The 13,226-nt window shown below is 39.6% G+C and overlaps 1 protein-coding gene across 1 annotated transcript in view; it reads right to left on the reverse strand.

Annotated features, from left to right (window-relative positions):
* The window catches only part of lamc1 (laminin, gamma 1), a 300,881-nt gene that overhangs the window by 9,742 nt on the left and 277,913 nt on the right, over nt 1–13,226 (reverse strand). The window contains exons 22-25 of the mRNA XM_078561385.1: nt 12,736–12,880; nt 12,197–12,346; nt 9,309–9,423; nt 7,798–7,997 (exon numbers count right to left, since the gene is read on the reverse strand). Of these exons, the coding sequence (XP_078417511.1) occupies nt 7,798–7,997; nt 9,309–9,423; nt 12,197–12,346; nt 12,736–12,880 (610 nt within the window). The remainder of the gene's footprint in view (nt 1–7,797; nt 7,998–9,308; nt 9,424–12,196; nt 12,347–12,735; nt 12,881–13,226) is intronic.

Genomic DNA, 13,226 nt, shown 5'->3' on the forward strand with positions numbered 1-13,226 from the left:
CTGTTGGACTGTGGGTTAGCATTACAATGTCTGCAGTTTAAAGGGAATACCCATTGAAACAGGATGAGGGATATATACAATGTTGCATCCTGGAACAGAGTGTGCCATGAAAGACAGGACTGGTGCTGGAAAGGAGTCCTGGACCAAGGGAGCTGCCTGACAACAGCATTTTAATTGGCTCCTGACCAGGTGACCAGGGTTTTGTGTGGTAGCAGTGCAGCAGAAAGCTCCTGGCCTACAAAGAGAAAGCATCTAAAATCTCTCTTCCTCATATCTTTATAACCTACCCTCTCTCTGAGGAAACTCCTGTAAAAAGGAAAAGGGGAAAACCACTGTTAGAGGCATTGAAAAGCAAGTTCTCAACCAGTGAACTAAATACTGAACTAAAAGGAATTTGGAAGACATCGATCAAAATCAACCCATCAAATCCTGTACTCCGGATTGGTGCTATTGAACTGTTTTATCCCGCCCTTATAATCCATATTTTGTGTGTCTTGTGTGTGTGTGTGTCTGTATATAGGGATTTAAGGAGGAGGGTAGAGTTTATGTTATAGAGTTAGAAATTAGCAGTTCATATTTCTTTCTTTTGTCACTGGTTAATGACAGTTTGTTCAATAAACAGTCAACAAGTTTACAAACCTGGTGCTCATATTCTGTTAACCTAAATTAAACAGTTAGGTAGAATTGGGGCAATCTGGTGATTTGGTCAAACTTTTCACATTTGTTGCAGCTCGGGGTATAGTGGGGCTTGATATTACAGCACACTATCCCAGTGAGTCATGACAAAGTTTGGGGGCTCATCCAGGGTATTTTGGAACAAAAGACAATGACAATTTGGGTGTAGATTTAGTAAGTAATAAAAGCTAAATGAAAACACCAGGTCTGTGGTGTCAAAAATAAGGTGGCACTGGAAACTGCTAAAGCTTTCCTGCAAGTGGAAGCGATGTCCCTGACGATTTTACAAGGGATCCCAAAAGCCAGGTTAATTGAATTGGCAAGTAAATTAAGAGTAGGATTGCCTGCCAAAGCTAGGAAGGCAGAGATAATCGAAGAGATGGCACAGCATTTGAAATTGGAAGGAATACCCGAGAGACCGAGTTCTCCAAGGGGTGGTTCATTGGAATGGGCTCAAATTCAGTTGCAAATTTTAAAAATTGGAACTAGAGGCAGCAGGAAAGGAAAGAGAAATTAAATGCGAAAATGTGATTTCCAAAGGGGACGGGCAGAAAGGCAGGAGAGAGAAAGAAAACAAGAAAGGGAATTAGGAAAGGAGGGAAGAGGAAAAGAGAGATAATTCCAGCTTAAAATGCTGACAGTTAAAAAAGAGACACCTGTAGGTGAGGCAGGACTTAATTCCAGATCAGAACCCAGTGGGGAGATGTTTTTATGCAAGCTCTTCCAAAATTTGAGGAAAGGGATGTTGAAAGCATTCTTTATTTCAGAAGATAGCTAAACAGATGAACTGGCCAAAGGAAAACTGGACATTGCCCATGCAGAGCAAATTGACAGGTAGAGCACAAGAAATTTATGCTTCACTGTCAGAGGAAGTTTCTAGGGATTATCTTGTGATGAAAAAGGCCATTTTGAGTGCATGTGAGTTGGTCCCTGAAGCATACAGACAAAAGTTTCGAAATTTAAGGAAACAGCCTGGGCAAACTTACATGTAATTTGAAAGGATTAAGCAAAGTAGTTTTGACAGGTAGATACAAGCATTAGGAGTTGAAACTACTTATGAAGTTCTCAGAGAGACTATTCTCTTGGAAGGGTTTAAAAACTCCCTACCTTCTGTAATAAGAACATGTTGAAGACCAAAGGGTTGCAACTGCTATACAGGCAGCAGTAATGGCTGATGATTTTATGAGCTGATCTATTAAACTAAACCTTTTTTTCCATCACCCCATAAATTTGAAAAGGATAGAAAGTGAGAGTGTGAAAGGAAGGCAAGTAGCCAGGGTAAGGAATGGATAGCTGGGAATACCTTGAGATGATCTCTCCAGATCAGGAAAAAAGGTACTAAGGGTGGAGGAGAAACTCGAAGGCCTAAGTGCTTCCATTGCAATAAAGTGTGACACATTCGTTCAGAATGCTGGAAGTTGCAAGGGAAGTCCATGGGACTTAGCGAAGTTTATAAGAGTGAGTCGAAAAGGGAACTTAAAAAGAAAATGCCACGGATCAAATTGTAGTTTTAACTACAAAAAAGGGTCTGGAGGTAAACATTGCCGTGAATGCAGGTGAAGTGAATAAGGTAGATGAGAGATATAAAGGGATTTTGTCTAACGGGAAGATAACCCCTTTTTCATTAAATGATGCAGCTAAATCCATAACTATATTAAGGGACACAGGTGCTACTCAAACTCTTTTGCTGGAGAAGGACCTAGGTTTCCCTCCAGAGAGTTCAATGAAAGCTAAAGTGTTGGTAAACAGGATAAGTGGAGGGTATATCCCCATTCCATTGTACAAAGGGCAATTGGAGTGTGATTTGTTGTCTGGATTGGTGGTTGTAGGAGTGGTTAAGAAATGACCATATGATTGAGTTGATTTACTCCTGGGGAGTGATTTGGCAGGAGTGAAGGTTATAGCTACGCCCATAATTATGGAAAGTCCAAGAGAGGCTTAAGAGATGGAGCAATTACAAGAACAAGTTGCTGGTATTTTTCCATCATGTGTGGTGACCAGAACAATGGCTAAACAAAGTCCATCATCAGAGGTCAAAATAATACCACGAGCAGATGTTAGAGTAGCCAAAACTTTCTTTAAGGAAGAGGATAATTCAAAGGAAGTGTTTGGCAGGTCTTCGTCAATTGAGGCTCAGAAAGTAGATCCAGAGTTAAACAAGTTAGCACAGTCAGCTCACACAGAAGCTGAGGCTGAAAGAGTTCTGGAGTGCTATTACATTAAAACTGGGGAGTTCTGACGAGGAGGTGGAGACACCCTCACAGACCTGCGGATGAGAAATGGGCAGCTATTCATCAGATAGTGGTACTGCTTAAATATCGTAAGGAGATATCCTGTAGGAATATGGAAAACCCCAGCATCGATAAACAGGCATTTTACCTGGCCAAGACTTTATAAGGATGTAGTGCAATTTTATAAAACGTGTCATACGTGTCAGGTAGTAGGTAAACCTCAACATGTAATCAAACCAGCACATTTAATACCCATACCAATTTTTGATGAACCATTCAGTCAGGTATTAGTAAAATGTGTAGGACCAGTACCCAAAACGAAAGCAGGACATCAGTATATCCTTGCAATCATGGATATGACAACCTGATTTCCAGAAGCTATTCCTTTAAGGGCAATTACAGATAAGGTGGTAGTGGAAAAGTTCTCTCAATTTTTCACTCATTATGCCCTACCAATTGAATTACAATCTGATCAAGGTTCTAACTTCATGTCTAAAATTTTCCAGGACATAACCAGCAATTTGGGTATCAAACAACTAAAGTCTACCGCCTATCACCCACAGACACAGGGAGCTTTAGTGAGATACCCTCAGATTCTCAAAAACATGAATTAAGACCTATTGCCATGAATACCCAAAGGATTGGGACAAAGAATCAGGTTTCTTACTATATGCTACCAGAGGTTCTCCGAATGAACCTACTGGATTTCATCCATTTGAGTTGATCTACGGTCATGAAATAAGAGGTCCATTAAAAGTGATTAAGGAAAAGTTACTTAAGCAGAAAGGCAAAATCTCCAAGTTGGATTACATGTCCATGTTTCTAGAAAGACTCACAGGAGCATGTAAAGTAGCACGAGAGCGCTTAAAAATTTCCCAAGCCAAAATGAAAAAACAGGCAGGCAAACATGCTACAACTAGAACATTCCAAGCAGGGGATGAAGTATTGGTATTATTACCTTTGCAGGGTGAACCCCTGAAAGCAAAGTTCAGTGGCCCCTACAAGATAGTTAGGAGAGTTAATAAAGTGACTTATACTGAGTGTAGGAAGAGGAAATGGTTATGTCACATAAACATGTTGAAGCAATATCATCATAGAGAAAATGATGAGACAAAAGCAAGTGTGCCAGATGATAGGAGTAGTGGAGGATGACAGAGACAATAAGGGAAAGGTAGAAGGAGAAGTAAACAGAGCCCAAAGCAAACCTCCTACAATTCTACTAGCCAAGCGACAACACTGGGACAGTTAGACACTGTGTTCTCATATTTAGAGGAAGGACCAAGGGAAGAACAAATGAGGTTACTTAGGAAGTATAAGGGAATTTGTAGGGATGCACCTGGATGTACTACATTAGCTAAACATGCTGTGGATGTAGGAGACTTAGTGCTGATAAAACAAAATCATTATCGGTTGAACCCAGAAAAACAAACTCAGTTAGAAATAGAGATCCAATATATGCTAGACAATCAATTGATTGAGCCTAGCCAAAGTGGCTGGAGTTCACCAATAGTATTGGTTCCTAAGCCAGATGGATCCACTAAATTTTGTATAGACTACAAGAAAGTGAATGTAGTAACCAGGACAGATTTATACCCAATTCCTCGGTTAGAAGGTTGCATCGATAGGGCTGGCAGTGCCTCATTTCTTTCAAAAATTGATCTATTGAAGGGGTACTGGCAAGTGCCACTAACATCAAGGGCTAAAGAAATATTTGCCTTTGTTACACAAAATGGATTGTATCAATGTATAGTCATGCCATTTGGGTTTAAAAATGCCCTAGCTACATTTCAGAGATTTATAAATCAAGTTGTAGCTGAAGTACATAACTGTGTGGTTTATTTAGACAATGTTGTAATATATAGTAACACATGGGAAGAACATGTAAAGCAATTAGAGGACCTGTTTAAGCAATTGCATTTGGCTGGCTTAGTCATAAATCCGGCCAAAAGCGAATTTGCAAATTCCTAGGTCACATTGTAGGACAAGTGTTGCTAAGAACAACAAAAATGGACGCTCTAATTGAATTTCCCATTCCTAAAACTAAATAAGAAATCCTGAGATTTTTGGGAATGTGTGGGTTTTATAGGAAGTTTGTGCCTAATCTCAGCACAATAGCTGTACCTCACATCAATTTGTTAAGAAAACAAGCAAAAATGGTATGGTCAGCAGAAGGCCAAGCAGCCTTTGAAAAGCTGAAGGCAATTTTAATAAATGAACAAGTGTTGGCGCCCCTGACTTTACTAAACCTTTTAAAATGGTAATTGATGCTAGCGACTTGGGGGTACGTGCAGTCCCATTACAAGATATTAAATTAGGGATAGAGAAGCCGGTGGGGTACTTTACCAAGAAACTAAATCAATCTCAGAGGAAGTACAGTGGAAAAAGAAACTCCAGCATTGTTGTCGTCTCTTCAACACTTTGAAGTTTATGTCCGACATGATAACAAAGAAACACTAATCTACACTGACCATATCCTGTTGACGTTCATTAAAAAGTTTAAAACTCGAAATGCGAAACTGTTTAGATGGAGTCAATTGTTTCAACCATTCAATGTAAAGGTTGTTCACATTGCCGGTAAAGATAATGTGAGCGTGGATGCATTGTCCCGGGTGTAAAACACTAAAATAAGTTAAAGGGGTAAGAAGTGCTGAAGATTGTGTAAGATTGTATAAGGGAGAGGAAGGATAAGTGGAAGTGAGTCTCATGTTTTGTTGTCCAAGTGTCACATACCTTGTGATGAAACGCATTTTTGAAATGATGTTTCATCTCTTTTAAGGGCGAAGGCATGTAAGGAACATATCTTTTTATTTCTGTTGGACTGTCGCAAAGAATATATCTTTATTTTCTGTTGGGCTGTGGTTTATATTTGCAATGGCTGCAGTTTAAAGGACATGTCCACTGGAACAGAATGAGAGATATATACAATGTTGTAGCCCTGAAACAGAGTGTGCCATGAAAGACAGGTTGGTGCCAGAAAGGAGTTCTGACAACAGCATTTTAATTGGCTCCTGACCAGGTGACCAGGATGTTGTGTGGTTGCATGTTGTGTGATAGCAATGCAGCAGAAAGCTCCTGCCCTGCAAAGAGAAAACATCCAAAATCTCTTTTCCTCATGTCTCTATAATCTGCCCTCTCTCTGAGAAAACCCCTGCAAAAAGGAAAAGGGGAAAACCACTGTTAGAGACATTGAAATCAAGTTCTCAACCAGTGAACCAAATACTGAAAATGCTGGAAGACCACCTCAAGTTATCAACAAGAACTGAAAGGAATTTGGAAGACATCGATCAAAATCAACCCATCTGTTGTACTCTGGAATTGGTGCTATTGAACTGTTTTATCCCACCCTTAAAATCCACATTTTTGCATATTATGTGCCTTGTGTGTTAGGGATTTAAGAAGGGGGTAGAGTTTAAGTTATAGTGTTAGAAGTTAGCAGTTCATATTTCTTTCTTTTGCCGCTGGTTAATGACAGTTTGTTCAATAAACAGTTATTTACTTTTTAAGTTTACAAACCTAGTGCTCGTATTCTGTTAACCTAAATTAAACAGTTAGGTAGAATTGGGGCAATCTGGTGGTTTGGTCAAACTTTTCACATTTGTCGCGGCTCGGGGAACAGTGGGGTTTGATATTAAGGCACACTATCCCCAGTCAGTCATGACAATATAAATTATAAGGGGTTGAGGCCCTAGTGCTGATTCCTGTGACACACCACTTGTTACATCTTATCAACCAGAAAATGACCCATTTATGTCTACTGTCTGTTGCCTGTTAGCTAGCCAATCTTCTATCCATGCCAATATGTTACCCCCTACACCTTGAGCTTTTATTTTCTGCAATAACCTATGATGTGGCTCCTTATCAAATGCCTCCCAAAAATCTAAGTACAGTACATCCACGGTTCCCGTTTATCCATAGCACAGGTTAGTTCTTCAAAGAACTCCAATAAATTGAACAAACATAATTTCCCTTTCACAAAACCATGTTTTGCCTGATGACCTTGAATTTATCCAAGTGCCCTGTTATAACATCCTTGATTATAGCTTCTAACATTTTCCCTATGATGGGTGTTATGGCCTATAGTTTCCTGCTTTCTGTCCCCCTCCCTTTTTGAATAAAGGAGTTACATTCTCCAACTGAATGGAACCTTCCTCGAATCTAGGGAATTTTGGAAAATTAAAACCAACGCATCAACTATCTCACTAGCCACTTCTTTTAAGATGCTAGGATGAAATCCATCAGGGCCCGGGAACTTGTGAACCTGCAGCTCCAATAATTTGCTAAGTACTACTACCCTGGTGATTGTAATTTTCTCGAGTTCCTCCCACCCTTCCAATTTCTGATTTACAGCTATTTCTGGGATGTTACTCGTATCCTCTATAGTGAAGACCGGCGCAAAATAACGGTTCAATTCATCTGCCATCTCCTTATTTTCCATTATTAATTCCCCAGACTCACTTTCCACAGGCCCAAAGCTCACTTTGTTAACTCTTTTCTTTTTAAGTATCAGTAGAAACTCTTGCTATCTGTTTTTATGTTTCTAGCTAACATTCGCTTGTATTCTAACTTTTCCCTCCTTATTAATCTTTTAGTCTTTCTTTGCTGTTGCTTATATTCTATCCAGTCTTCTGACCTGCCACCCATCCTTGCACAAATATATGCTTTTGATACTATCTTTAACTTTATTAGTTAACCACTGATGGTGGATCCTCCCCTTGGAATTTTTCTTTCTCGTTGGAATGTATCCATTCTGAAATATCCCTTTAAATGTCTGCCACTGCATCTTTATTGACCTATCCCTGCACCTCATTTGCCAGCAGCTGGTTCTGCTTTCATGGCCTCATAATTTCCCTTAAGTTCAAAATACTAGTCTTGCTCCGACTCTTGTACCTACATCCTGTAAGGAATTCGCGGTTTGCTCTGCATTATCAGCTTTTTTTTTGGCTTCAGAAGCATCCATTCTTGCATTCCCCAATGCATCCTCTGCCTGTTTGGTCTTTGCATTAGCATCATCGATGGTCTTCCTGATGCCTGGTATTTTTTTCAAAGCTTCTTCGGCTGCTGTCTTGTTGTCGTTCACTCTCTTGTCAAAATCTGCACGAAGCAAAAAAATTTGGCTACTAACACTTGGATTTGATTCAGAGCAGCTGCTGTTCTCTTGGTTAATATTATCTGTTTATTTGCTTCCTCTTAATCACTGGTAAAATTAACTGCATCGTTTGCTCTACTCTCCAGAGTAATTTTAAATAGAAATACAAGTCCATTCCATTTCAAAACAATACATGTGGCCCCTCTACATTCTTGGGATCAGTCACCTTGGGGAAAAGGGTTGGGGGCAGTTGGGGGAGGTGGGGGGGGGGGGGGAGGTGGTGGGGGGGGGTGGTGTTGAAGAGGGGGAGACAAAGGAAGGTAAGAGAAACAAGCCTTTACTAAGGCTATTACAGCTTTAATTCAAAATATCAGCAATGTGTGGCAATCTGAACAAAAAGGCTAGGTGTAAAATGTAATTGTACTGGTGCTGTATCCTGTTAATATACATTTGTAACATTTTCCTCAAATTGTACTAGTGACAGAACAAAACTGTCCCTTCGCATGGTAAGCTTTAAAGTAATACATCTAACCAGCCTGAGAAGAGAATAGAAAACATTAAGAACCTTTCCTGTTTTCAGGATGTACCATAGTACTTCATCCTCAATGAAATAATTTTGAATTGCTGTTTGCAGACAAACAGATTTGCACACCACACGATCCCCACACTATATATATGAATGATCCGTTAATCATTTCTGGTGATATTGGTTGATGGATAAATGTTGGGAAAGGGAGGATAATTGCCTACTCCTCTTCAAATTGTGACATACAACCAACCTGTGTCCACCTGAATGGCCAGATAAGATACTGGCTTAATGTTTCACCCAAAAGATGGCACCTCCAACAAAGTGCTACGCTGTCAGTGTTCCACTGAAGCATCAGCCAAGATTATGTGCTCAAGTCCTTTTATTCTGAAGTTATTAAAGTTTTGGAACTTTTGTTCCGACTTCCCCATTGAGGTACATCAGAGAGAAGTAGTAACCAGAATAAACCTGTGAATGATCTAAGAGGTAACAATATACACCCGTTTTAGAAACTCAACCACATTGACCTAGAATGTTGTGTACTTTTAAAGAAACTGGAGTCCCAAAGAAACTAGAGTTTCCAATATCAATTGTTCAGTGTTCAAATATTCTCTATTCTCTTTCCAACATCTTCTAAAGACAGCACATGTCAGAATTTAACAGCAGCATACTAACACCAACAATTAAACAGAAGAGATGCCTGGATCTTGGCTTGACCATTTTCTAGTCAAGGGCTGTTTTGTTGGGCGTATCTTATATATTATTACACTAGGAATATCAGTTTACAGACCTTGCAGGTTTTTGAGAATATCCTGAGCCTCCTGCAGTGTAGCCTTTCCTTTCTTGGCAGCATCTTCAGCCAAGGCTTTAGCAGCATCTGCACGAGCTAGCAACTGGTCAGCAGTCTTTAAGATAGAAAATACATCAGAATGACTATCTCCTCAGTCATCTATGGATTTCAGACTAAATCACTGAGCAATTTTCCAGTTTATTTTATAAAGCTATAAGCTTTAAACCTCAGGTTCCACTATCATTATCCATTTGTGTTATATTATTCAAATCTTCCATATCCAATAATTTATAATTTCCAACATTTCAGTATTTACAACTTCAACGCAGATTTCTCCAAAGCGAACAACTCTTATTCTAACAAAAAATGCTGGAAAAACTCAGTAGGTCTGGCAGCATCTATGGAGAGAGAAACAGTGTTAATAGTTCAAGTCCATATGACTCTTCTTCAGAGCTAAAGAGTAGAAATGAGATGGATTTTATAGAGTTTAAGAGGGGGTAGAGCAAGACAAAAGGTCAGGGATAGGTGGGAACTAAGGAGGGATTGACAAAGATATCATGGACACAAAACAAAGGGAGTGTTAATGGTAGTGGTAAGGACTAAAGGTGCTGACGATAACATAAAAGTAAGAGCAGAATGTGTTAATAGCAAAACAAGGGACAGCACTCTGTGAAAGCACAGTGACAGATGGCCATGTGGGTGGGGGTGGAAGGGGTGGTTGGGGAAAAAGGATGAAAAAAAAATAAAATAAACAAAACAAAAAAAATTAAATTAAAAAAAGGGTAAAGATGGAAAAGAGAGTTCATGGTCTGAGGTTGTTGAACTCAATGTTAAGTCCAGAACACTGTAAAGAGCCTAATCAGAAGACGAGGTGCTGTTCCTCCAGTTTGCGTTCGGCTTCACTGGGAGATTGCAGCAGGCCAAGGATGTGTGTTGAAATGACAAGCGAACGGAAGGTCTATTTGGTCTACTGCTGCTCCCAATGTGGTCTCCTCTACATTGGGGAGACTAAACTCAGACTGGGTGACCGCTTTGCGGAACACTTTCGCTCAGTTCACAAACATGGCCCAGACCTTCCTGTCACTTGCTATTTCAACACACCATCTTGTTCTCATGCCCATATGTCCATCCTTGGCCTGCTGCAATCTTCCAGTGAAGCCCAACGCAAACTGGAGAAACAGCAATTCATCTTCTGATTAAGCACTTTACAGCCTTCTGGACTTAACACTGAATTCAACAACTTCAGGCCATGAACTTTCTCCTCCATCTTTATCCCTTTTTTAATTAATCCAATTGTGTGTTTTTTAATCCTTTTTCCCCAACCCACCCCACCCACTCACAAGGCCATCTGTCACTGGTTTCTATCTTGTGCTTACACAAGAGTGCTGACCCTTGTTCTCCAATTAACACATTCTGCTCATACCTTTACGCCACTAACAGCACCTTTAGTCTTTACCACTACTGTTAACTCTCCCTTTCATCTTGTGTCCATGACATCTTTGTCAATCTCTCTTGAGCTCCCACCTATCCCTGACCTTCTATTTTGCTTCACCTGCTCTACTCCCTCTTAAACGGTATAAAGTCCATCACATTTCTACTCTTTAACTCTGAAGAGTCATACGGACTCAAAAAGTTAACTCTGCTTTTCTCTCCATAGGTGCTGCCAGACCTGCTGAATTTTTCCAGCATTTTTTGTTTTTACTTCAGAATTCCAGCACCTGTAGTATTTTGCTTTCAACTCTTATTCTAAGCCTATTCAAAGTAACAGAGATCTTAATTTAGGCATACTTGCTGTCCTCCTCTGCATGCTTTCTAAAAACTCAAATATCCATCACTGGATGCACAGACCAAAACTTGGCACAGACCCTATATGTGGATAAACCAAGCCCTTATTCAACCCAACAGTGGATCCAGTTTTGCCCTTTGGTTTCCCCATTGCTGGCTTACATTGCTTCTGAGCCTTTAGTGGATGCAGTGACTACCCCAAGTTCCTTTCCAGCTCTTTTAATTTAGTGAGCATTCATGCATGGTGTATACATGGCTTAAGTTTTCTGGCCCTTTGTGCACAAGACAGCATTTGAATAGCATTTGCCATTTACTCAACAGTTTATTTTATCTAAAAGTCAGCCAAAGTCTCCTTATTGCCAACGTTTGCACATATTTTTGGAATGCAGAACCTGGAATTTGAATAACCAAAGTGCTAATACCCTCAAGATTATTAAAAATATAACGAACATAAAAAAACAAGAAAAATCTCTGGGAAATTTCAATCCCCAGGTTCCAATTGTAACCCTTCCTCATGTAATTTCATTCAATCACCAATCAGTCTATTATTTCCCCAATACACCATGCCATCTAATCTTTTCGATTAGCTATCTCAGCAGAACTTCAAAAGTTTTCCTGAAAATTCAATACTCAGTACTTCCTCAAACAACAACTTACTGATACATGACCTGTACTTCCTAATGCCATGTTTCTAGAGTCTTGTATAATGCTCTTAGTTGATAGGTCCATTTCTCTTTCAAGGAAGCAGATGAGAATTTGCTACCATTCGACCTTCCATATAGGCCTTTGGTGATATCCGGTCATTAAAATGTAACATGTTACATTCTCATCAGCATTTGCCTATCACCCAACATCCCATGACTTGCATGCCCTACTCTTGAGGTCAATCATCACTCTTATCCTCTTCTCCCAACCCTATACTTCTCAACATTCTAACAAGTGGTAAAAGAAAATTGAAAAAAATATAACTTATTGATAAAAACTATGGAGGTAGAAATTAGCATTCGATACACAAGGCAAATTTTGGAAGAAAATAAGTACACAACCTTTGAGTTAGGTTTTCAATCTTATATATAGCAACAAACCTGTTGCATAGGTTTTACCTGCTGTTCGGTTTTCCCCTTTTCCAAAAGACTCTTCACTTCAGTTTCTTTTGCTTTCAGGTCATCCCGCATATCATTATAAGCCTTCACCTTACTGTCAATCACACCATCCAAATCTGTGGCATCCTTTTTTATCTTTTCTGCTTCATTCTAACAGATAGAGTGTTATCAATTTCAGTTTACACAGGACATATTTGCTTCCCCTAACACCACTCTCCCCATAAAGTACAGCTGTTTATGCAACATAATCCTCTACTATGAGTTACAGAATTACAAACTGTGGTAGTTCACCCTCTAGGTTCTCTTTCTTCAAGTGGCAACATGCATATCTCTGTCTGTCACCTCCTTCCCATGAGTATCTAAGAGACTAGGGATGATCTCAATCATTGTAATTTATAAGAGACAAGCCTGTCCCCTTCCATTTCATGCTGAGGAAATCCTAATTTACATATTTCCAAAAGTACTGTTCAGCCCCCATCTAAAATCCACAAAGACATGTTTAACAAAAAGCATTGCAAATAATGCAGGATTCTAAATACCTCTAAAGCCTTGGTGTCCACAACAGGCAAGCTTGTCAGATTGGCATAGATCTGCAAGGCTTTGCTACCAGCTTCTTCTGCTTCACTGTGTACTTTTGTAGCTTGTTTTTCCAGCTCCCTGGACATATTTTTTGCTGCATCATACCTAGTTGCGAGTTTTAGATCAGTTAAAATACAATATGTAACAAAGGCAGAACCAGTAAGACCTCCCTAAACATCCTGATATACCATGGCACACATTTTTTGGACTCTCTTATTAATATGAATACCTGTATTGAAATACCACCTATAAATAGCATGATTTCCAGCATCCGCAGTAGTTTTTTGTTTATAAATAGCCCTTGCTGGAATACACTTACAACCACACAGAAAGCAAAGTTTGCTTTCTAAAATAGGTTAGAAACACTTCAACATCTGCATTGGTCACTGATTTACAATATCCTTCAAAATCTCATCCCAACCAGCTACATGTTATTCTGCTGCCAAAGACA

The sequence above is a fragment of the Cetorhinus maximus genome, chromosome 17 (assembly GCF_964194155.1).
Source record: "Cetorhinus maximus chromosome 17, sCetMax3.hap1.1, whole genome shotgun sequence".
NCBI classification, from domain to species: Eukaryota; Metazoa; Chordata; class Chondrichthyes; order Lamniformes; family Cetorhinidae; genus Cetorhinus; species Cetorhinus maximus.